General features: G+C 39.5%; 1 protein-coding gene across 5 annotated transcripts in view; it reads right to left on the bottom strand.

The window, feature by feature from the left end:
* Positions 1-26,864, bottom strand: part of RGL1 (ral guanine nucleotide dissociation stimulator like 1) — a 234,359-nt gene that overhangs the window by 55,391 nt on the left and 152,104 nt on the right. For all 5 annotated transcript variants that reach the window (XR_012122837.1, XR_012122836.1, XM_073216886.1 and 2 more), the window contains 2 exons: positions 25,935-26,143; positions 3,125-3,202 (listed from right to left, as the gene is read on the bottom strand). Coding sequence is in view for 3 of the 5 variants with exons in the window: in XM_073216886.1 (XP_073072987.1) it covers positions 3,125-3,202; positions 25,935-26,143 (287 nt within the window). In the remaining 2 variants the exon portion in view is untranslated. The remainder of the gene's footprint in view (positions 1-3,124; positions 3,203-25,934; positions 26,144-26,864) is intronic.

Raw genomic sequence — 26,864 nt, 5'->3', positions numbered from 1 at the left:
GGCATATTTTTCATCAGGCATAATTTTAAAGGCAACTCAGTCTGAGGAAAAGGGTCAAGAACTTTCTTCCAATTAATTGTGAGGCTCTGGGAAAGGACCATCAACCCCAGATGATGGACCCCTCGGGGAAGTTCTATGTGAAGCTCTTTGTTAAGGCTTCATAATGTGCTTAAAACTGTAAAGCCCTTTAAAACAGCTTCTCCTGGAGTTTCACCCACGTTACTGTTCCTGGTATACAATAAATCTGAATGAGGTTTTTCAGCAGGCCTTTAAAATAATGAGCATGATTTTTCACATCCAGAGCACAAATCAATTTTCTTTAACTGCCACAAAATACCCCCCGGGGAAACAGAAAAACTCCGGGTATTTTTTTTTCCAGACTGTTGCCCTCCTCAGAGTGTTCGCTGCTAGTTGATGGGGAGCTCTAGATTTGACTCAAATCCAGACTATGTGGAGCACAACTTGCTTATTTCTGAAAAGGTCACAGGTCGAGGTTACATTTGACAAGCTGGACACTCAGTTCTTACAGTACCTCTTCTTTTTTATATGCTTAAAAATACTCATTATCAAGTTCTTTTTTTAAATGTATCATTTCAGTAAGTTTTCCAGGGATGAACAAAATTAGCAACAACAAAACTCCTCTAATCCTACAATTCTCCAACTTGAAAGTACATAAGAATCATCTGAGGATCTTGTTAAAATGCAGATTCTAGTCTGGGCCTGGGGTGGGACCTAAGATTCCGCATCTCTGACAAGCTCCCACACGATGCTGATGCTCCTGGTCCGTGGACCACGCTTGGAATGAGAAGACGGTAAGTGTAACCCATTCCCCCAAATCACCCACCCGACGGCACTGTTTCCCTCCTGTAAAACCTTTTTAGAGCTGACTACCCACTGCCTTCCAGGGAAAGTCCAAATTTTCTGTGAGAAATTACAATGCTTCTTCATGACAGGCCTCGGCTCCAGCGACTCCCCTTACCCAGCTGTACCCTGTCAAGCAGCCACACCAGTTCTGTGCTGTTCCCCAAAATATCACGTACACTACAGTTCCTTGATTTGGTCCCACTGTTCCCTCTGCCCGGATGGCTCTACCGCCTTAATCCTCACCCCCTTCAAGGCTAACCTCAACAGTTATCTTCTCCAAGAAGCCTCCCCACATTCTCCACTCACTCCACCTTGTGCTGAGTATTCAAATATATACACTGGTGTGTCCGGTCGTCTGGAAAGTTATGGCCCATCCCATGAAATTATAAAACTACCTGGAGCCTAACTCAGGAGTTAAAAAGATACTCAGTTTTCTAATCTTCACATCCCCAACTCCTGAGGAAAGGAGTCTATCAGTCAAGCCTCTGAGGAGTTAAAAATTCCACAGCATTAGACCCCAGAACTTCTGGCCCCAGATGAAGATTTACCACGAGTGGTTTCAGGCACCCTGGTGTACAGCACCCCAACTCCAGAGCATCACTCCTACGGCAGCTGCCTTGTGTCACAGACCTTTCTTCAGGGTCTCCTGCATCCCATCAGCATCATAAACTATCAAAAAGTTGAAAAAAAAAACCCACATACACAAGGAAAAAATGCTCCCTTACTCCTAGATCATCCTTACTCCCATTTTTCTGTCCCCCTTTATACAAAATTCCCCCAGAGTTGCTAAACCCACCATCCATACTTCCTCTCCTTCCATCCTCTCTGGGCCAACACCTCCATTCATCAAAACTGTGCCTGTTGAGGGAACCAAAGGCCGAAGCATCACAAAGGCACCAGTCACACTGCAGACTCCTCCTGTTCAAAGCGTGGGCAGCACCTGACAGAGCGGGTCCCTCCCCTCTGAAACCCTTTCTGTGCTTGTATCTGGAACACATCTTCTTTCTCATTCCCCTGCCCCCTGGCTGCTCTGTTCCAGTCTCTGCCGGACCCTCGACTTCCCTAACTCTGAACACTGAAAGGGAATCAAGGCTCAGTCTTGGCACCTTTCTCTTCTTCCTCAACCCCTTTGTCTCCAGGAGGTCATATTCAGTCCCAGAGCTTTAAATACCTTGTGCAAATTAAGGATGCCCAAACTTATACCTCCAACCATACTTCTCCCTGAAATCTATCCTCATCCGAATACCTCAAAAGTACGGTGTCACAGATGAAGTTACTGACACATGCTCCCCACCCCCAGTCTTTGCTGCCCCATAGAGCTGACATTCTATTCTATCAGTTGCTTCCATCACAGCCATGAGAGGAAGCATTTCCTCCTTTTTCCTCTCATATGGCCCAGCCACTCCATCAGCACATCCTGTTGGCAACACCTTCCAGATTTCTGCAGAAGATGGTACTCCCACTACCATTACTATTCAAGTCCATGTGACCATCTCCCTCCTCTGGACCCTCATAAGGGTTCTAAGCAGGCTTCCACCCCTGCTCCTACCCCCACTGTCAGGGCTTGTTTTCCAAACAGAGCCATTTAAAAATATAAATCAGGCCACAGAGGTTCTCTTCAAAACCTTCTAGGTACAAATCTTCCCCAGAGCAAAATTCAAGATCCTCCCCAAAGTCTGTGGGTCCCCATGTGATCTGGCGTCCCTACTACCTGACAGACCTCCTCCCTAGCACCTGCCACTTCATTCGCTCTGCTCTGGACTCATTCACCTGCCTACTAGTTCGCAAACACTGTTCCTGCTTCAGGGGCCTTTTCCGTATTCTCTCTGCCCGGATATTCACAAGGCCTTCCCTGCACCACACACAAGTCTCTGCTCCAACATCACCAGCTCAAAAAGCCCCCCTCCTGGCACCCCAGGGGGACTGAACTCCCCATCAGGACCTAGCCCCGCTGCCTTACTTCATTCTCCTTTTTTTTTCTGCAGATTTTTGTCTCTCTCTACAAAAATATAAACTTCATAAAAGCTGGGGCTGACTTACTTTAGCACAGGGTCTGGCAAACAGTAGGTGCTCAGTACGTTTTTACTGGATGAATAAATGAATATTGTCAGATAGTTAACAAATAATTCCACGAATTTATATATTATGGGAAAAACAGGGCAATGTTCCAAAGGAATAAAAAACACTCTACTAAATTACATTTTTTTAAGATAATAGGTGTTGACTGAGAGTGTGTGATGCAGAGAAAAGGTGCACTCACTTCCGGATCACCGTCTTAGACGCTGATGAGCTCTGGCTTCCCCCTTCTTCACAGTCTGGGCTTGTCAGGTTTCCATACCTTCACAGATAAAAATAAAACCAAACACAAAAACGTCCAGTTAATGGTGCGGGAAAGCAACTCTATTCCTTTTCAACCACAAGATTAACAGAGTTACCCTTTAGAAAGAAGTATTTATGAAACAGTGCCAAAAAGTGATACTGAACTGCTGATATTTACTAAATGGGGCTATGTATATTCTAAACAGAAGAGTGATTTAACAATGAATCACTCTGATTAAAACTTTCTCTTTATTTTTAACATTTCTTTGCAATTTCTTAGATGAAATTAGGCTTCTCCTCTTAGCAGAAGAATCAGGTATGACAAGCTACAAAGGCAGCAGATTCCTCGTGGACTCCTGAGCGCACCACCCGACACGCCCACGCTTGGCTGTCCCTACTGAAGGAAGGCGTGGCTCCGCTCGCACAGATCACAGCTGTGCCACACACAGCACAGAGTGATGACTCCACATTGCACTCCTTGAGGATTAAGTCCTATTGGAGAAGGGTTATGGAAATAATTCTGGACCCTCACGTTATGGCTAACAAAGAGAGGAGGACCGAAGAGCAGAATTCATACGTGTCAGCCACCAGGACAGCAGCTGTGGGCACACTGAGGCCAGACTCATCCAGACTTCTCCAGCAATCGGGGAGGGGGACACAGGGGGACAATTCTTGGGAAAGCAATAGATGCTTAAATTTGAAATTTGTCTCATACAAACTCAAAACTTACCAAGTAATTGATCAATCCCTAATTCTACTGTTAGCTATTCTTCTAACTCCATACATAAGGCTCTTTCATGTACACACATCATGTTTGGTTTGGTTCCGAACATCCATTTAGTAAATTCACATTAAACTCTGAAGGAAGAGTCTTTCTATTAGAATGCCTTGACAATTTCTGCAGTTTCCTTCCCCGTCAATGAAGAATCCAGAGAGACCTTGGAGTTTCACAAGCTGGTAGCCTGTCCTGGTACTTGTAACAGAAATTCTATAATTGGTGGGCTCACATTTTTAAAGAGCATGCTTTTGTCTTTTACTAATGGCATTAAAGGCTCCAGTACCCTTATGGTTCCTTGTTCCTAGGATTTACAAATCCTTTTAAAAATAAAAGCCCACCATCTGGTTTGACTGAATGCCAGTCCATCTGGGCTCCCCATCACCCTATCCCAGTGGGATCCAGTTTGCCCCTTAGGCATTAGCCCCACCCTCCCACCCCCGGCACACATGCTTACCAATCCACCTGCGCCTTCCTCAAGCTAATCAGCCTTATGGACTTCTTGGCCTCCCGAAGATAGTTTCCACTGCCTCCGCCCTCCCCATTCACCTCTTCTTTCTGGCTTGCACCTGCTGTTTAGAGGGCTTCCCGAGCTACCCTTTGCTTTTCCTGAGATAACAACTCAGATTAAGATTTACTCAGCCCCATGTGAACAAGGCAAGGATGGGAAGTGAGATTGCTATAAATAAACAGAGAAGGATTTTTTTTGGCTCTCTCCTTGGCCACCATCATAGTGAACCATGTCCTCATGTTCTCTCACAATAGGCTTGTTGGTTTATTTGCACAGGAAGGATTAGGGTGGGGTGGTGGAGACCCCTAGGACGGCCACAGCACCTTCCAGGACCTGACTGCAGTGACCCATACACTCCTCTTCTGCCAGCCCTCAAGGTCTAAATGTGGGACTTAATCTCTGTTTTTGTCACATTGTGTGTTCATTAAATCTCTCCGGTTATTCTGGGAATATTGGACCCTTTTTCTTCCAACTAGAAGCTGAGAGAGAAACAAAAGGGAGAAGGCTTTACAAAGAAAGGATACCATGTTACTATTTCTGAAATTTTTCTTTTCACAGAAGTTTGTACCAAAACTTTCCTGATCTTCCTATTCTTTGTCTTTAATTTTAGCTTCTCATGCTCTGCTGCTCTTCCGTTACATGTGTCGGACTCAGAGCTCAGATACAGGCTGGGATGGCACTCACTCCTACTGCAGTTCCTCTCCCAGAAGCTGGGGCCACCGGGGCAGTCGGAAGGTGTCGTGAAGGACTCAGCAGCCTACGTGGTGAGCAGAGCCCTCTCTCATTAATGAACTGGTAGCATCTGTTCAGAAGGAGGGCTCCAAAGACCATACAGGGACTTCTTCTGGCCACCAGAGTGTCTACAGGTTCATAGCCAGGACCAGGCTGATAGCCGATAATCTGGAGACCAGTGTGAACCACCCACAGTAAGACGAGACATGTGGGCTGCGCCCGTGGCCCAGCTGTCCAGGCTCGAGGTCTGCAGTCACCCCTAACTCCTCTCCACCCAGTCCACCAGGAAATCCTTTGGCTCTGCCTTTATGACATATCCTGAATCCAAACACTTCTCGCCACTACCACCCTGGCTTAAACTACAACCATCTTTGGCCTCGATCACTGCAATACTTAACTAGTCTCCCAGCTTCTAGCAGCAGCCACACAAGAGTCCTGGTCAGTGTAAATTGAATCTGTCACTGCTCAGCTCAAAACCCTCTCAATGCTCCATGTCACTCTGAGAAAAGGCCAACGTCTCACCTGTCTCAGGAGGCCCTAGATGACCTGCCCCAAATCTCTGACCATGTTTCCTACACTCACTCACTCTCCTTCAGCCTCACTGACCTCCTTGCTGCTCCGCCCACATCTGGTGTCCTCCTGCCTCAGAATCTTTACACTCATTGCTGCCTCTTCCCGCACCTGTGCCAGTGGTGCCACCTTCATCCTTCAGCTTCTGCAGGTCACTTTCTCAGTAAGGCCTTCCCTGACCACCCAATGTAAAAACAACCCTGACACAATTGCTTTTTTATTCTCCATGGCCTTCAACACCTTCTAATATATTGTCTAATTAATTAGTTATTATGTTTATTGTCTATTAGAATATAAACAGAAAAAGCCACATGATGGCTATTTCTGTTGGGAGCAAATGAGTGGTCTAGTGGGCTTCCACAAGCAGACATGAAAATGGACTTCCCTACTATGAGGCTCAGATTTGTCTCTGCAAGGGCATCATTTGGCTTTTGATTAATCAAACGTGTTAACCTGTCTGTACCTCCATTTCTAAAGATTTAAGAACATAAGAAAGCTTTGGGATAGCTGAGAGCATTCCAAAAATCTAAAATTAAAATGCAAGAGCATTTAAGTTTTAAAATATTAAAGATGAGATCTTGAAGGTGTAGGCAGTATGAAATGAAAACATGCATATACAGGTTTACAAAGGAGAACTTTAGAAGCTGGATAAAATTAAAAAGCCTGTGGTTCTCTGGATCTTAGTGAGGAGGGGATGAAATTATTTGTCCCTGCACTTCTCTTATCATAAGGAGAATTAACACTTTGTGTTAATCAAACTAGACCAGCATTGGAATCAGGAACTCTTTAATGTGCAAGCCAGGTCATTTGAGAGTTAGTTTTACTCGATTAAGAGTGTTTCTTTGATGTTTCCTGGGCCCCCTCATAGCTTCCTATCAAAACTGAAAGTCAAGTTCAATTCATTTATCCAGGGTTGAGTAAATAAAGGGTGTATGTATATGTGTGCATGTGTGTATGTTTAATTAATGGCAGTAGAATAGCTACAGACAAACCTGTCAACAATGTCACCTCCAATTTCTGCAAAGCCTCCCCAGGATTTAAGATCAAAGCTCTAGCCTCTTAAGAAGGCTTACCAATGAGAAACTACCCTTCTTTAAATGGTAACTCATAGAACATAAATTAAAATACAAATTGTTAGAATGACTTTTGACATGGTTTTTCTCTGTATCACAAGGCAAAAGAAAGATTTATGAATGTCTTCTAAAGTACAGCCTTAAGCAATTATTTTGCACTCTAAAAATTACTATCAAAAGTAAAAAAATATCAACACAATCTTTAACTGGTTGCTGATATGTAAACAGGAAACAGTTATTTCCAGAAGGAATGGATGTATTGTTTGGAGACTATCTGGGCAGATGAAATGTTCAATATATGTTTAAAGGGAGGACTGGGATATTTGTGGTTTAAAGAAATCTTCAGATAAAGTTGTTCCCAGAGACAGTCTTTCTGGTGGGGGCCTTCTAACCTTTGCTCCCTAACAGAAAAGTCTCAGTAGCACCAGACCAGGATGGGGGTAAGCCAGAAAAACTCTTCAGGCTCCACTTGACTATGGCAAGTGGGATCCAATAATAATAGCTGTTAATAATTATTGAGAGCTTACTACATGCCAGGTACTGTGCTAAGTGCTTTACAGGGGTTGTTTCATTTCATTCTTATAATAATCCTATGTGGGGGTATTATTATTTAATGGATAAGAAAATGGTACCCAGAGAGCTTAAGTAATTTGCCCTCAAAGACACAGGGCATTTGCTAATAAAAGAAAAAGGGATTTGAACCCTGACAGTCAGACTCTAGGGCTCAACCGCTGAGTCACTACCCTATCACATGAAGTAGTTATCCAGTTTGTTTATTCTATGTCTCCCTCCAGCAGTTTATAAATTCTATGAAGTTAGAAACCTTGAGTTTTTCATTCATTCTTTCACTCACTGAGTTCTCATTTAATGAATATTTATTAAGGCCCACGTCCAGGTACTATATGTGGCATTGAGGATACAGCAATGAACAAAGCAGAGTCCCTGTTTTCATGGAGTGGACACTGTACTTTGGGGGAGAGACCATAAACTAACTAGCTAATGTATACTAAGTCAGACAGCGGAAACGCAACGGAGAACAATAAAGCAGGTAAGGGTGATCAGACATGACCGGAGGTCTCACATACTCCGGCCGCATACCTCAGCTACATCATACTCTGGACGAGGTGTTTGGGTATGAATGTGACAATGAAATAAAGTCCTCCGGAAGGTGAAGGAGTGGGCTGTATTGATCTCTAGGGGAAGAGCCTTCCAAGCAAGGGAAGAGCTGGTGCAAAGGCCTCGGAGCAGTGGCAGGACAGTGCTCTTGAGAAACATCCAGAAGTAAGTGAAGAAGCAGAGCTGAGAAAGTGAATGGAGAGATGAGGCAGGAGCGCGGCGCAGATCAGAGGGCCTGGCAGGCCACAGTAAGGACTTTGGTTTTATTCTTTTATCTTGCTTAGTGCTATATCCTCTGAGCCAGCAATAGAGCCTGCTCTTAGCAGACATTCAAAACACATCTGCTAAATGAATTAATTAACACTTTACTACCACAAATAAAAGAAAGGCTGGGCAAGGAAGAGAAGGGAAGAAGCTCCTTACCGGGGACGATGAAAGGACAGAGCGGGGGAAGCCAGTGAGAGAGACCTCACATGAAGCTGACTCCAGGACCTCTGGGAGTCGGAGCTCTTCAATAAACCCCAGCCCATGAACATCTGAAGCGATTTTCCTTTAACTGACCCGCAAAGACAGGTCAGGTATGAGAAAAATGTTCAGAAGCTGACCTCGACTCAGGAGGCTGACACGGGTGAAAGAGCCTGCAAATGCCTGGAACACCACGGGAAGGCTTCACGAAGACTGGACTGGGTCCCACAGATCAGCAAGAGGGCTGTTTGTAATCACTCTGAATAATGTCCCCCATGGCGGGAACCTGTCCGCCCAAGTCTGACCTGAGAACTGGGTCATGGCCACCAAGCCTACCTTGGAAAGGTCTTGTTACCACCGTGGAGTCGGTTATTCAAAGAGAGAAGGAAAAGGTCAAAGACAAGGCGAAAGCTCCTTGTTCTCTTGCAAGAAAGGAAGCGGCCAGTGGTGCTGAGAGAGGAGCTGGCAGAATGTTTCACTCCCAAGGGCTGGTTCTCTCGGCAAAGTCCTCTCGGGGTTAGAAAAAGCTAGAAGACGCTGGAAGAGCTGCCACCCTCCCCTCTAGGCCTTTGCTCTGAAGGGCCCTCCACCTTCCCTCCCTTCCATTCTCCACTTTATCTCTGTAGTTACTGCCTGACAGTTAAGGCAACATGAACAGCAAAAAACTATCTGGTATTTCTGTTCAACTTGACAGCTACAAATTGCTATAAAGTTTTCCTTGAAAACAATGCCTTAAACCCAGTCCCAACCCACAACTGTCTGAAGAGAAAACCAAGAAAATTGTACAATCATTATTCATCCAGAAAAAGAAAATCAAAAGCTGTCTTTGCTATAACTTGTTCCTCATACAAATTTGAAGTCATCTCTTAAGTGTGACGGCTCTCATGGCCGTGCTGCGAGGCTCCTTCTAGTCTCTGTTCTAAGCCCTTGGCATCCCTTTCTCTTCTCTGACCCATTTCTGCCACCAGAGCTTGGTGGCTCATCCTTCCACTTCTGGTTCATAACAGTTTTAACCAAGCAGCTGCAGATAAGTCTTGTTAGCATGTAAGCCGGCTGTGGCTGCAATGAGAGAGGATGGAAGAAACACGACCCGGACTTGGGTAGGGAGCAGGCAGCTCTCTGACCACCAGAGCCGAGTGACAAGTCGAGGTCTTAGGTTTAAGATGAATTAATATGCTATTTAACAAATCAGTGCGAGACTGTGGCTCGGGATTCCCCAACCACAATAAGCTGCTATTGAGAGCTCACATTTATGAAACATGCAATGTAAAAAAAAAACCATGTACAATGTATATGAGGTTAGGATCATGGTATCTCCTCCTTTCTAGGACTACTTTTCTTTCCCATGCTTCCTCAAAGTTAATATAGCACTAACTCATCTAAACTGGTGCTAGCAACTTTAGTTGAGACCAAAGCATAAGAATTACATTTTCCAGGATTAGGGAGGCCTGATGTTATTCTCAAGTGCTAGGTTCATATACACACACACACACACACACACACAAATGTAAAAAAAAAAAAAAGAAATGTCAAATAAGAGAGAAGTGACAAGAAAAAATTAAAAGACGGCCAGCCCATTTTCCTTTTAAAGATTCAAAGATATCTTTTTAAAAACATCATTAAATTTACTTTAATGAAACCATTACACTTATTTTAATGAAACCATTAAATTTACTTTAACAAAATAAATGAACTTAATTTTCACAACCATACTTATTTGCTCCATAATACAAGGCAGGAGCGGTACCCTCCTCTGACTCATAATGGCCACCTATGTGCCCCCATCACCCACACTAGGGAGCCTTTGCTTGCAGGGTGGAAGGGGTCATAACCAGGTTCCCTGGATGAACTTATGGAAGTCTGGGACTCCCTATCTGGTATGCAAAATTTGGTGGTGTGCTTTTTTCTATAGAGAGGCTCCATAGTTTTAGTAGATTCCTTAAGTGGCTTATGATCAACCCCCACCGACCAACTGCTGGAAAATGATCACAACCACTGCTTTAGATGATCAAACCTGAATCTAGAACTTTCCAGTTCCCACTCAGAATACACGCACCTTGCCTTTCAGTTTTTTGTCAGGTTTGTTTTGTGGTTTCTAAACAAAAGCTCATTTAAAAAATATCTACTAGGCAATTTGGTATTCTTTTCTGAAAAATAATGATGATTACATGTCCTCTATCCCTTTGCCAAGTGAATTAAAAGAAACTACTTCATAGAAACATTTTTACCTCATTTCAAGAAAAGAAAGGCAGCCTGGTTATGAGCTGAGGCGAGGTCTCTGATAGCATCCCTTTAAAGCTCCTTCACAGAACCTTCGCTACCAGCCCGCACTGCCAAGGTTCTACAGTCACCACATGTTCCCATAGAGAATTCCCACACTGCTTCTGGGTGAGAGTTGGGCCCATTTGGCAAAAATAATTATTTACTGACCCAGCATGCAGGAGAATTTATTTCCATTTTTCCTCATGTGATTACGGTTGGATGTAATTTTGAAAGAGTACCAAATGAAGCTTCTTTGGTTAACCCAAAGCAGTGGCATAGTTAGAGCAAGAAAAGAGTAACAGGGCTTGGTCATGCTGAGACTAAGCCCTGTTTCTGTTGCTGCCCATGCTTCTGAAAGCTCAGTGTGCGAGCCAAGGCCTAGCAGGGCACCACAGCCTGAACTCGACAGCGGTGAAGGTGCGTGATCGCCTGACCAGCAGCTTCCTTGAGCAGCCCGTGAGCTCTGGATTTTTGGAGGCAATCTCCTGCCAAGAATTCCTTTTTTCTCACCAAATTGTGAACAACTTTTTTAACAGACTAAAAATTGTATTAGTGTATTAGGTTTCTAGTGCTGCCACAACAAATTACCAAACACTTAGTGGCTTAACCAACACAAATTTGTTATTTGAGAGTTGTGTAGGTCAGAAGTCCAACACAAGTCTCACTGGGCTAAAATCAAGGGCTCAGCAGGACTGTGTTCCTTTCTAGAGGCTTCAGGAAATAATCTACTTAATTGCCCCTAACTTCTAGAGGCAGCCTATATTCCTTGGCTCAAGGCCCCCTTTCCTCCATCTGCAAAGCCAAAAACACAGCATCTCTCTGATCTTGTTTTCAGTCTCACATCTCTTTCTCTGACTCTCATCTTCGGCCTCCGCCTTTCACTTTAAAGGACCCTTATGATTACACTGGGCCCACCCAGATAATCCAAAATTATCTTCTATTTGAAGGTCAGCTGCTTAGCAGCCTTAATTCTACCTGCAACCTTAATACTGCTTTGCTTGTAACTCAACATATTCATACGTTCCAGGGATTAAGACTGAATATCTTTGGGAGCCATTATTTTGCTTGTCACAGAAGAGGTCGTAAATTATTATCATAAATGTTATATCTTTTAACATTTTATGAACTAAACAGTTTTTCTCTATCTGATAAAGCATGAACCAGCAAGAGCATGGACCTTTCATGAGGAACACGCCCTACAAAAGTTTTCAATGCTATTTTCAATATTGGAAGCATTTCAATAGTCAAAGATTCTCACAGCTCTGTTATAACCCTTTTCTCTTTAAGTAGCAAATACTTTTATCTTCCTAATAGTCACAGAAAATAAGATCTGAGTACAATTTATCTTTCTGCAATCTGCCTTTTTTTGGTCAAACCGCTCAATATATGCAACCATCCAAGGGCTGTCTTGCCCATGGGGTCATCGACACTCAAACCTAGAGAATATGTATTTAGACTCATCCGCTGTAACAAAAATCTCAAGAAATGGGAATTCTCACCCTAGTAGAATATCAGTATGTCTGTACTTTAAACTATAAAAGGGAATAAGGCAATGTTAGTATTTCCTGAAAGATTTCCCACTACATAAATGGGATGAGTACCCTGGAGCCAACTGACCAATAAATCTCAGCTTTTTCATGCACAGTGGGAGAAAAGACTCAATGGCTGAACCACTCTATTTGTTTCCACTTGATTTTGTGGAGAGTTGGGAAGGGAGTTACTAAAATAAGTGAAGAGAGTGTTGTGACATTATTTTGAAAATCTTTTCTACCCAAGTGATAGAAGCTAGACATAAATAACTCTAAGAAACAAAAGTCATGGTATGAGTTTAATAGTAACACTTAATGAGAAAGGACACCATCCGTAGAACAAAAAGACATCCTACAGTATGGGAGAATATATTCATAAATGACATATTCAATAAGGGGTTGACATCCAAATTATACAAAGAGCTCACGCACCTCAACAAACAAAAGCAAATAAGCCAATTAAAACATGGACAGAGGAGCTGAACAGACAGTACTCCAAAAAATAAATTCAGATGGCCAACAGGCACATGAAAAGATGCTCCACATCGCTAGTCACCAGAGAAATGCAAATTAAAACCACAATGAGGTATCACCTCACACCAGTAAGGATCGCCAACATCCAAAAGACAAACAACAACAAATGTTGGTGAGAATGTGGAGAAAGAGGAAACCTCCCACACTGCTGGTGGGAATGTAAATTAGTTAGTTCAACTATTGTGGAAAGCAGTATGGAGGTTCCTCAAAAAGCTCAGAATAGAAATACCATTTGACCCAGGAATTCCACTCCTAGGAATTTACCCTAAGAATGCAGGAGCCCAGTTTCAAAAAGACAGATGCAGCCCTACGTTTATCACAGCACTATTTATAATAGCCAAGAAATGGAACCTAAGTGTCCATCAGTAGATGAATGGATAAAGAATCTGTGGTACATATACACAATGGAATATTATTCAGCCATAAGAAGAAAAGAAATCCTACCATTTGCAACAACATGGATGGAGCTAGAGGGTATTATGCTCAGTGAAATAAGCCAGGCGGAAAAAGACAAGTATCAAATGATTTCACTTATCTGTGGAGTATAAAAACAAAGAGAAAACAAAACAGCAGCAGAATCACAGAACCGAAGAATGGACTAACAGTTACCAAAGGGAAAGGGACTGGGGAGGATGAGTGGGAAGGGAGGGATGAGAGGGAAAAGGGGACGTTATGATTAGCACACATAATGTAGGTGGGGTGGGCATGAGGAAGGCAGTATAACACAGAGAAGACAAGTAGTGATTCTATAGCATCTTACTACACTGAATGACAGTGACTGTAATGGGTTATGTGGTGGGGACTTGATAATGGGAGGAGTCTAGTAACCATAATGTTGATCATGTAATTACACATTAATGATACCAAAATAAAATTTAAAACATTGGGGAAAAAAAGCATTTAATGAGTGTTACTGCTGTAAGACACCAGCACCTGGAGGTGACTTACAGTCACAAGTGTAAGATGCTATGAGGCCCTCAAAGGAGGTGAGATTCCAGTACCTGTTCCCTAGAGTGCTCTCTGCTATAATCCCCTCTCCTTGGACCTGGAAGAGTAAAGGGAGGGTATCAGAAACTTTATCTCCTACTGAAAAAGAAAGAAGTAAGGAAATCTCATGAGCAATGCATGCCAGTATGAATCTAGGAATATTTGCCAAGTGTCTAGTCTAATTCCAGAACTAAATAAACAAACAATTATTTTTAAGTGAGAGCTAACAAAAAATAATTTGGAACATATTGTATGCATCTCAAAAATGCTTATCAAGCTTCTTATGCTAAGAAAGCATTTGAGAACTGAATGGATTTGTGTTATGAACTTTTGCAAGGAGGTTTACTAGGACAACCTCACAGCTCCCAGAGGAAAGAAAAAGCTTTTTCTTAAAAGTGCGCAGTCAGTCAAGAAAAGGAGAAGATAAGCAAAAGGAGAAAATATTTACAAAAGACAAACCTGATACAGAACTGTTATCTGAAATATACAAAAACTCCCCAAAACTCAACAAGAAAATGAATAACCCAATTGAAAAATGAGCAAATGAGGACTTCAGGTTCCAATCTTGCATGTCAGGAACTTAGAAGTTGCCATTCCATCCTAACAAGTAAAAAGCTGAGCAGACTGAAAAATCAACAATTCTACTTAGATACATCAGGGAAGCGAGGTCACAAGGAAAACTGCTTCCCCCCAAAACTGAAGATACAGGAGGTAGATATAGGAAATCATAACTTTTCAGAGCAGAAATCTCCACAGGAACCAGTGTCGGGGTAGGAAAATTTGAACTGTAATAGAACTGCTGGAGGCTCAGTGCGGACAAGTCTGAGAGATAAAAACTGCAGGAGGATCCAGTCGTAGACAGACCATCACACTATTGAGTTTTATCTCTATGAGTTTGATCAGGTTCTCACAGTGAGTATCAGAAAAAATTCCCTTGTGTTTCCAGCAAAGGGAGGGGGAAGGAACCATTTTTGAAATACACCAGAACATCTCTTCTTAACAACACCTACCTGCACAATAAACTACTTTACCAGAATCTAATCTCCTGGGGTTTTAGCAGAGCCTAACCTACCTAAAGGAAGAAAAATACCCAACTCCACCCTTATCTAGACTTCCATACAGGAAAAGGAAAATACCCATCTCCATCCACCCACCCATTCCCAAGATATCCTTTACCCAAGGGAGAAAAAAAAGAACAAAAACAACAAAGAAGCACTGGTAAAGTTCACAGTCCAGAGGCACAGGCTCACTGTAAGATTAAAACCAACCTGTAGGACAGCAAAATGCTTCCCCTCCCTGCTATATTACAACTACATTACTAAAGGCCAATTTCCTTTTACCTGGTACATCATATTCACCTTTCATTAAAAACTTACAAGAGATTTTGAAGAGACTGAACAAGCATCAGAAGCAGAGTCAGACATAGCAGAAATGGTAGGATAGACAACATACAAGAACAGATGGATAATACAAGCACAGAGATGGATATTCTAAGAAAGAATAAGAAAGAAATGCTAAAGATCGAAAACAGTGTAACAGAAATGAAGAATGCCTTTTACGGGCTCATTAGTAGAATGAACATGGCTAAAGAAAGGATCCCTGAACTTGACCATATGAAAACCTGAAAAGCACCTCCAAACTGAAAAACAAAAAGGAACACAATACAAACGACTATAGGACAAATACAAAAGGTAAAATATATGTGTAATGTAAATAACAGAAAGAGAAAAATGAGAGAAAAGAATAGAAGCAATAGTTGAAGGAATGACTGAGAATTTCTACCATATTAATGTCAGACACAAAACCACAGATCCTGAAAAGCTCAGAAAACACCCAGCAGGATAAATGCCAGAAACACTACACCTAAATGTTATCATATTCAAACTTCAGAAAATCAAAGATAAAGAAAAAAATCTTGAAGGGAGCTTTACCTATAGAGGAGCAAAGATTAGAATTATACCCAACTTTTCAGAAATTGTGCAAGCAAGAAGATGGTGAAGTGAAATATTTAAAGTGTTGAGAGAAAAAAACACCAACTGAAAATTCTGTACTATGCAAAATTACCCTTCCAAAGTCAAGAAGAAATAAAGACTTTCTCAGACAAACAAAAACTGAAGGAATTTGTTGCCAGTAGACGTGCCTTGCAAGAAACGTTAAGAGAAGTTCTTCAGAGAGAAGAAAAATGATGTAGGTCAGAAATGCATAGCTAAATGAAACTCACACAAGAAGAAATGGATTATTTGAATTGGACTACATTTATTAAAGAAACTGAACCAATAGTCAATAACCCTGCAAAACTAAAAGTACCAGACACAGATGTTTTCACTGGTGAATTCTACCAAACATTTAAGGAAGATATTACACCAATTCTCTACAATCTCTGACAGAAGACAGGATCAGAGGTACTACTTTCTAACCCATTCCAAGAGGTCAGCATTACCCTAATACCAAACCCAGACAAAGACATTATAAGAAAAGAAAACTACAGATCAATATCTCTCATGAACATAGATGCACAGATCCTCAAAAAAATTAGCAAGTTGAATCCAACAATAAAAGAATTATACTCTGCAACCAAGTAGGATTTACTCCAAGTAGGCAAAGCTGGTTCAACATTTGAAAACCAGTTAATGTAATCATCACATCAACAGTCTGTAAAGAAGAAAATCACATGATCGTGTCAATAGATGCAGAAAAAGAATATGACAAAACCCAACAACCATTCATGATAAAACACTCAGCAGACTAGGAATAGGCAGAAATTTGCTCAAAAACCTACAACTAATTTATACTTGACAGTGAGAAACTCAAAGCTTTCCCACAAGGATCAGGAACAAGGTAAGGATATCCCTCTCACTGCTTGTTTTAAACATTGTACAGTAAGTTTTAGCTATTGCAAAAAGACAAGAAAAGGAACTAAAGGATATACAGAATGGGAAGGAAGAAATAAAAACTGTCTTTGCAAATGACATGATTGTCTATGTAGGAAATCTGAAACATCAACCAACACCTCTTGTAATTAGTGATTATAGCAAGATTGCAGGATACAAGGTTAACATATAAATATCAATCACTTTCCTATATACCAGCAATCAAAAAGTAGAATATGAAATTAAAAACACAGTACCTTTATATCAGCACCCCTGCAAAATGAAATATTTAGGTACAAATCTAAAAAAATGTATAAGATCTATATGAGGAAAACTACAAAACTCTGAAGTTTCAAGGTTCAAAGAAGAACTAAATAAAGCAAGAGATAGTCCATATTCATGGATAAGAAGACGCAATAGTATCAAGATGTCAGTTCTTCCGAATTTCATCTACAAATTCAATGAAATCCCAATCAAAATCCAGGAAAATTATGTTGTGGATACTGAAACATGAATTCTAAAGCTTGTATGAAGAGGCAAATGACCCGGAATAGCCAAACTCAACACTGAAAGAGAACAAAGCTAGAGAACTGATTCTGCCTGACTTCAAAACTTACTATAAAGCTATAGTAATCAAGATGGTATGGTATTGGCAAAAACACAAATAGATCAATGGAATAGAACAGAATCTAGAAACAGACCTATGTAAATACAGTTAAGTGATCTTTGGCAAAGGAGCCAAAGCAATATAATGGAAGAGAGATAGTCTTTTCAACAAATGATGAGTGATAGAACTCTAAGCGCCCACATGCAAAAAAATGAATCTAGAAAACAGATTTTACACCCTTCAGAAAAATTAACTCAAAATGGATACAGATCTAAATATAAAACACAAAACTATTATACCTCTAGAAGATAACATAGGAGAAAACCTAGATGACCTTAGTATGACAGTAACCTTTTAGATATAACACCAAAGGCATGAATCATGAAAGAAAAAAATTGATAAGCTGGATCTCATCAAAATTAAAAACTTCTTGGGAGCTTTGAGTAGTGTATATAATTATTGAATCACTATGCTGTAAATCTGAAACCAATATAATATTGTATCAACTATATCAACTATATTCCAATTAAAAAAATGTGAATTATTTTAAAAAGTCTGTTGTGCAAAATACAATGTCAAGAGAATAAGAGGACAAGCCACATATGTGGAGAAAATATTTGCAAAAGACACACTGCAAAAGACCATTATCCAAAATAAACAAAGAACTCTTAAAAGGCAACAATAAAAAAAAAGTACCATCAAAAAAATGGGCAAAAGGCCTGAAAGATACTCACCAAATCAGATACACAGATGGCAAGTAAGCTTATGAAAAGACATTCCCTATCATGTCATTAGGAGCTGAAAATTAAAAATATAATGAGATACCACTACACACCTATCAGAAGAGCCCAGATCCAAAATACTGACAGTACCAAATGCCGACAAAGATGTGAAGCATGGTACAGTCACTTTGGAAGACAGTTTACCAGTTTCTTATAAAATAAACGTATTTCTTTCCATATGATCCAGCATGCTCACTCCTTGGTATTTCCTCAAAGGAGCTGAAAATGTATGCCCACATAAAAACCTGCACTTGGATGCTTACAGCACCTTTATTTATAATTGCCAAAACTTGGAGCAGTCAAATTGTCCTTCAGTAGATGACTGGATAAATAACAAACTGGTACATTCAGAAAGGGAAGAAACATGAGCTATAAATCCATGAAAAGACATGGAGGAAGCTTAATTGCATGTTACTAGGTGAAAGAAGTCAATCTGTAAAGGCTACATGATACTGTATGGTTTCAACTACATGACGTTCCGGAAAGAGCAAAACTATGGAGGCAGTAAAAAGGTCAGTGGCTGCCAAGGATTGGAGTTTGGGAAGGGAGAGATGAACAGGCAGTGCACAGAGGATTTTTAGGGCAGTGACACTACTCTGTATGACACTCTAATGATGAATACATGTCACCATACATTTGTCCAAACCCACGGAATGTACAACACCAAGAGCGAAACCTAATGTAAACTATGGATTTTGGGGGTTAATGATGTGTGAGTGATTGTAATAAATGTACCACTCTGATGGGTATATTGATAATGAGCACATGTGTGGGGGCAGGAGGTATATGGGAACTTTCTTGTACTTTCCACTCATTTTTCTGTGAATCTCAAACTTCTCTAAAAAATGAAGTGAATTTTTTTAAAAAAGTATACATTGATCCCTGACTGACTTGAAAGCAATGGTACAAGCCTATGGCTTTATTTGTCTCACACTAAATGCAGGCAGAGGCTGCGTAATGTACACTGTTGTACCTTCTAACACAAGTGCTCATAGTGTGCATGCATATTAAAAACCATTATTTATTTGTTAGGCAAGCGCTTCCTCAGCTCCTATCTCCACATAACCATTCCTTTCCAGAGTACACTTGTACAGTAGTGAACAAGAGAGAGATGGTGTCTGAGTAGGGGAGACAGTCAGGAAATAAGATAAGAAAGATAATTTCAAATAGTGGTGTCATGAAAATAGAGAAACTAATGGTACTCTCTTAAGCACTTAATATTCACCAGCCACTATACTAAGAACTTTACATTATCAAGCTTAAACCTCGTATTACCCTTATAAGTTAGGGTTACTTTTCATTCTCATTTTATGGGAAACCAAAGATAGTAATATAAAGTAACTTGCCCAATGTGACAGAGCAAGTAAGGGGTACAAAACTGCAATCAAATTCATTTTCTGACTCTCAAGCCTTAACCATTCTCACCATGCTTTATGCACGAATCTCATGATTAAAAGACAGAGAAACTGCTTTTCCCATGAAGTATCCTAAACCTCTGAAAGGAAAAGGAAGGATATATGGCATTTATGACAAAGTCTACAGAAACAAATGAAATGTTTTCAAACTTTAGATTTGATCAACTCTTCTCTATGCTATAGAGAAATTAGTCTCACTAGCAAAAGCATTTCCATTCTTGTTGGTAATTTGTGTACCTTTTACATATGAAGGTGTTACTATTCAAGGTATCATAGGAAGTATAGATTTGAAATTCCTGCCCACACAGTAGTAATATATTTGCATACATCTTCCAAGCTTTCTCATTTTCTATAATCCTGTCCTCCAAGAAGAATACTCTTAGAGGAGCAGTGGATTCAGTCAGGGGACTGGGCCTGAGCACATCAAATAAACAGGAACACTCCAGACACACAGACTCAACAATGACCTTGGTAGCCCAGGAACTATCTGACCACCTAGGATCATTGGCCAACATTCAGTTTTGTTTGGGCAATGCCTCCCACCCCAAATCTTCTCTTCCTGTCTCTGTCACAGAACCTAGCTTCTTCTATCCCAAGGATTCTATCAATTTTAATTATATACATTTATTTGTACACTGATTTAATCTTATGATTTAATCTTACTGTACCCCACTAGCCATTAAGGGAGGATAGTGCACGGATCATGACCAGTTTGCCCACCATTATAAACACTGCACCTTCTATAGTATATGGTACATATTAAACATCTGGTTAATATCATTTGATTAAATGAATGAGTAAGATCCTTGAGGTTCATGTGAATTGCTCACAACTGTGTATCCCTCAGAAGATGCAGTTTTCAAGGAAAATCAACTGAGGGAGTAGAGAAAAGGATAGTAGAGGGGATTCCCAAAGCACCCTCTCCTTTAAAAATGACATTTAAAAATGGCATTAACAAATCATAGGAGGTGATATGATACACTTGAAAAGAACTTCCAGGTCAGAAAGAGGTTAGGTTTTAATTCCAGCTCCACCACTTACTGATTGATTGAACCTCAATTTTCTCACCTGTAAATATGGGGGTAATATAATGATAAATGAACTAAATGGGATAAAGTCTGTGAAAATGTATGGCAAGCAAATATGGGAAGAAGTAAGTTCAAAGACCCACTGAACTAGCCTCCTCTCTGTGATCTAAGCAAGCAAATTCAAGTCAAATTGGTCTTAAAGCATAAGGCCTATGGATGGCTCCAACCTTTATCCTCTCCAAAGGTCCTCCTCTGGGACTATTCACTTGGAATGAAGCGGTAATTCAGATTATTGCTCAGTCCTTTTGAAACTGTGACCTTAGGGCCATTAGCTGCTTAGCAAAAGTTTCTGAACACCTAGTTCACCCCTTTTCTGCTTGTCCTTCACATTCTGCTTACCTCTGATATCAGAGAAGCAGATCAGAGACAGAAAGACTAAGAAACAGCCCAAAAAGCAGCTGATGTGATCAGTATCTGAAGAAAAATCTAGGTATCTGCATAAACATTTCATGGTTCTTAGAGAAGATCACGAACTGAGTTACGCTTCTCCCCACATTTGAGGTGGGCTGTTTTCAGTGGTATGTAACTCCCTTACTTTCCATTGGTGGGAGGAATGTATTTTTAAGTGGAATGCATGTTTGAAGTTAGAGAAAATAAAATCTCAAAGCCCCGGCACACACAGCTAAACCACAATTCAAAAACTTTCTTCTTAGGTTAAAAGGAAGCCAATGAGCCCTAGAATTAACTCTGAGCCATGGTAAGAAGTTCAGAAAAGAGGATTCCTTGTGAATTGCTGATCATACCAACTAAGGGATAAAGCAAACACATGGAATTAGCCATATGCAACTTCAAACCAATATCTACTGGTCAATCACAAAAGCTCATATTATTAGCACAATGAAAAAAATATTGAAAGATTTTTTTTTTTAATCACAGAAAGCAAACAGTTCCAAATGAGGAAAGTCACAGGATTGGAAGTCTTAAGGAAAATCGAAGCTTGACTTCAAATAAGCTTTCCTCTGGCAGGAGAAAAATACTACAGCATCTACCTTCGGCCCAGTCTTTACTGGTTAGAATTAGCACACCCTATAATAACTTATCAGTGTTAATTTCACAAAAGATAAGCAATCTACTATTAAGAAACCAAGAAGAATAATTTAAAAAATTACATCAGAGGCAAACACATCTACCACAATTTAATAACAAGAAAACAGCATATCAAGCCTATTTTCAAAAATGGTAAGTTCATGCAATTTAACTGCTTACCTCCCAGTTACAGGCATTAAGACCCTCAACAACCAATTTAAGAGCCCAGTGTTTCACAAAATCTCTATTTTGGTTAAAATCTAACAAAGAGTAATATGTGGTCATGAGATCTAAGTGTGAGTAGGAAATGGGGTGACGAATATTCATGTTGAAATTTGTACATATATGAACAAATCCACATTTCTGTAGAGGAAGCAAAATAAATGGGGTTTATTTGTCTAAGTGTCTGAGACCATGTTAGAGATTCATTTTTACACCATCTTAAGCATTTGTCTACTTGTTTTATGAATGTAAGCCTTCTCTTCTGCTGTGAAATATTAAGTTCTCAGGGGTGGATCCAGGTTTTGCAGAGCCAGCATATGTAATTTGAGGGGTCCTCTCTAAGAAAAAGAACACAAAATTATGAATAAAATTATGTAGAGGGTTTTGCAAGTGAGGGGCCCTGGAGGTTAAGTACCAGCAGCTTCCGAGGAAATTCACCATAAGAGTGGGAACCAACTAAGTCTCATCCATATAATATCTTGCAAAGCACTAGGTACTTTACAGGCATTAGTACATGTTGGGTCCACTCATTTCAGAAGCAAGCAAAGGGTACGACTGTGAGACCAAACTCAAGGTCAAGCCTTGGCCCATCCAAATGGTTCCAGATAAATCTTAACTCTTCATTCAGTTATACGTTAAATGATAGGGAGAATTAAACGTAATTTGAATTCATGTTGATTCTGTTATTTAATAATGATCATCTAGCTAATACTTTAAAAATCCAAAAATGTCTATCCACTATGAGAACAAAAATATTGTTCTAGTAGAACAAAAGTTATTTTAAAAATCATCAAATAAAAGCTGGATGTACACAAGCCATTGACTGAACACTAATTCCTGGGTGTAGGTCCACTACTTGTGGCTCATGAACAGCTGGAATTCATGTGCACTCCTTTCCAGAATGTGGGCATCTGGGCCTAGTATTAATGGAGTCACCCGAGAAGTTAAGAGGTTACTAATTCCAAAGACAACTCGTACAATTTTTTGATGTGTTAACCTATTTCCTCATACTCCCTGCTAACAGGTAGCAAGCATACTGCATCCTTTTTATAACTATTAAATAACAAAAAGATAATTTATATAATTCCTCAGGTTCCATTTATAGGTGAGAGATACTATACAAGCAAACACTGAAAGAAATGACTCACTAATCCCACAGATATATGTTCATATTTTAAATAGTGCTATGCAAAAAACTATAGAACTTCCTACCTAGAGTGAAGTCCAGAGTTATCATCAGATCAGTATATAATTAAAGGATAGACATTTTATGAATGTTCCTAAATATCAACATATGAGTAACTATTGAACCAACAATTTCACTCTACATGTATCCATGAGGAAAATATCTTGAGAAAAAATCTGTTATCAATAACCATTTTTGCATTTGAATAGAACTTGATTATAAGACTGCATAAAAATTTTTTGAATGTCTTCATAAAAAAGATGAATAAAAAACTTTTAAAACTGAAGTATAAATCAGGAAAAAGTATTTCTAGTATATAAGCAAAAAACTAATTTCATTAATATACAAGGAGTTATAATTAGATGATCAATAATTAGATGACAATAATCCAAAGTAAAAAAATTAAGGATGAAAAAACAGTCCACAGAAATCACAAAAGCCCAACAAGTATTTTAAAAGATGCTATATCTCACTAATAAATGTAAAAACACAAATATTAAAATAATCAGCCATTTTTCAATGGGAAATCATGGTAGAGATGGTTTCCATAGTAGAGATGAAAATATCCACAGTGGACAAGTGAAGCAACAGTGACTCTATCCTCTAGGGAGGAGTGTGGTTGGTGCAACTTTCTAGAGGGCAATCTAGCAATATTTTTCACATTTTAAAGTGCTTACATATACAATAACCAAGATATGGAAGCAACCTAAGTGTCCATCAATAGATGAATGGATAAAGAAGATGTGGTACATATACACAATGGAATATTAATCAACCATTAAAGATAATGTAATCTGCTATTTGCGACAACATAAATAGACCTAGAGATACTACGCTAAGTGAAACAAGTCAGACAGAGAGAGACAAATACATATGATTTCACTTATATATGTGGACTCTGAAACACAAAACAAACAGACAAAAACAAAACAAATCAGAAACAGGCTCATAAATCCAGGGAACAAACTGATGGTTGCTGGAGCTGGGGAGGAGAGGGGAAATAGGTGAAGTTTGTACAAACTTCCTATTTTAAAATAAGTAAGTCATGGGGATGAAAAGTACAGAGTAGAGAAAGCAGCCAGTAATATTATAATAACTGTGTGTTGACAGATGGCAACTATACTTATCGTGGTAAGCGTTTTATAATGTATATAAATGTCGAACCACCATGCTGGACACCTGAAACTAATACAATATTATGTCAACTATACTTCAACAAAAATTTTTTTAAAAGAACATAAAATGCTTATATGTTCTGACCCATCAATCACTCTTCTTTGAAATTATCCTATAGAATTTTCAAACAAGTACTCAGGAGATAAATGCATATATATTCAAAGGCACTTTTTGCAGCATTGTTTAAAATTTCAAAAAACAAATTAAGAAAACTGGAGAGCTTAACTGTCCATTCATAGAATCAATTCAATTCAATAAATACTATAAAGTCACTAAAAAGAATATGATAAATCTATCTATATGTGCTGACTTTGATAACAGTAACTCATATTTCTTCAACTTTCAATATTTCTAAGCCCTTTACAAGTGTTAATTTCCTTTATGAGTAAAAAATCTCTAAGATACATAGATAAGTAAAAAAATATATAAAGTTACATAACAGACCATGTATTATGATTTTATTTATACCATATATAAATACACATTAGATGATCAATATCATACATACATGAACAAATATATGAGATAAATATCTATGTAAATGTATATATATGTACATATACATATATGTGTTTACAACCAGAAAAATTTGGGAAGAATACAAAGGCATGGTTTACAGGGCTTTCCTAGGAGGAATGGGACTGGGAAATGGGACTTGAAGGAATGGAAATTTTCACTTTCTGGTTTTACTTTTTATTTTTATAATTTTCTGATTTCTTTGAACTTTTCACTATATACATGAATTACTTCCATTTTAAAAATGTTAATACATGTTATCTGCCTAATTAGATTATGGTCTGCCTAATTAGATTATGGTCTGTTTCTCTTCTATATATTTTTTAAAACCTAATGAAAGTTATTTAGGGAAAAGGCAGCAATATGAGAAAACATTAATAGTTTTTTATAGTATACATAAAAAGTATCTATTTTTAGTCCTTATACCTATATAAATCCTTCTCTAATATAAGAATTTTTAACATGAACACACATTACTTTTAAATTTTAAAGAAATCTAGTTAGAAAACAATATCCAGTAACTCCAACAAAAACATCCCATCTCACTTACTTTCTTATGCCAGGAAACCCCAGAATAGGAGAATTTGGAGGACTTTTGTGATTCTAAAAGAACTGGCTGACAGTGTTCCTCCCAATATTAAGTCAATTTAGTAATAATTTTTAAAAGGCCAAGTTTAATTATAAATAAAAATAAGGCAGAAAATATAATATCAGCGTGTGAATTATAATGCATACTGCTCCACTCTATGGAACATGTGACGCAACAACAGATCCGGGTGATACAGATGTGCACATCCATGTGCATCATCCATATGCACATACATGGTGACTGTTATTAGTGTCACCATCATTTTAGCCACCATTCATTAGCTCCTTTCTATGGATCTACCACTGAGCTCCATGTTTCACACATATCAGCATATTTAATTCTCACAACCACCCAATAAAATTCCTGATATTTTTTTTACTGGAATTATATAAAATTATAAAAATATAGAGAAAATTTTAGAGTAGCAAATAGTAACTGAAACTACAAACGACTAAGTCTATATTTATGGTATGTATTCCTAACTATTTTATAGAATTATTATTTAATATTTTTATCAGAAATAGACCATAAAATGACCATAAAATAGATTACATAAAAATAGAGTAATCTTCATGCCATTTGTTCCAATGGTCCTTCCCTCCAGTTCACCCTTCCCCGTCCATCTCCCCCAGCACACTGAGCACAGATGATTCTGAACCTCATGCCTGCACTGGGAAGCACCTTACATTCCCACCAAGTCCCCATCACCTTCAGTCTTACCTGTCCAGCAGCAGTTCCAGCACTTCTTTAGTGGAGGCAAAGCCTCTGTACGTTGACAGGAAGATGCTGATATAGGTAAAGTCATTGTCCCCAAAAGCTGTCAGCAGGTTCTCCACAAGCTTCTCCAAGGTGCCAGCTTTTATGGTCCTGATCTTACAGGTCTCATACTGACTGACTGTATGTCCTGGAGGCAGCTGGTCCCCTTCAACCTGTACAATAAATTCATGATTATGATCAGAAATGACTGCCTAAAGCGAAACTGAAAACACTAAAAGAGTTGAATCATAGCCTGGCATGTTCTCTCTTGTTCTTATTTAATTTCCCTACAAATCACGTGAGGCGGTCCTCTCACCTGTGAGTGCAGTAGAGTCGGTGCTGGTAGTGGGGGCTGGGTTCCTGTCAGTACCTTCACAGTGGACACGTTTGCTGCTTACCACCCTAACGAGAACCATTGTGGCATATTTTATCAAGGATGTTTTCTATGACCTCAGGATCAAGTTTAGCGTGTGTTATCAGTCACTCCCTTCTTACTGTTCCATAGTAGGTTCTCAAACTCATTCTGAAAGACAGTTCCTACAGTGGTGTGCTGGAGCTGACTCACACTGGCTGTGGAGAGCTGACTGCTAAGTTTTTAGGGTTTGTGCGAACCAGCTGACATCACGTTGATAGCTTGAAAAGTCAGCCATGATAGGAGTATGTTCTCTATGGAAATCTACCGAGATATGTTTTCTGATTTGGTATCATCAGCATTTGATGGAGTTGACTGAGAAATGGCTGTACCCAAGAAGCACTGGGCGAATCTCTGGGCAATAATGGAAAGGGTGTGTGCCCCCTGCCTTGCACGGACTTACAGTGTACAAGCCAAGTAGTTATCACCTGAGAATGAACCTGAATAATATAAGCAGGTATAATTGCACCTTGGCAGACATA

The sequence above is a fragment of the Manis javanica genome, chromosome 11 (genome assembly GCF_040802235.1).
Source record: "Manis javanica isolate MJ-LG chromosome 11, MJ_LKY, whole genome shotgun sequence".
NCBI classification, from domain to species: Eukaryota; Metazoa; Chordata; class Mammalia; order Pholidota; family Manidae; genus Manis; species Manis javanica.
Note: the sequence above shows the minus strand (reverse complement) of the source record. Positions and strands in the feature narration are given on the sequence as shown.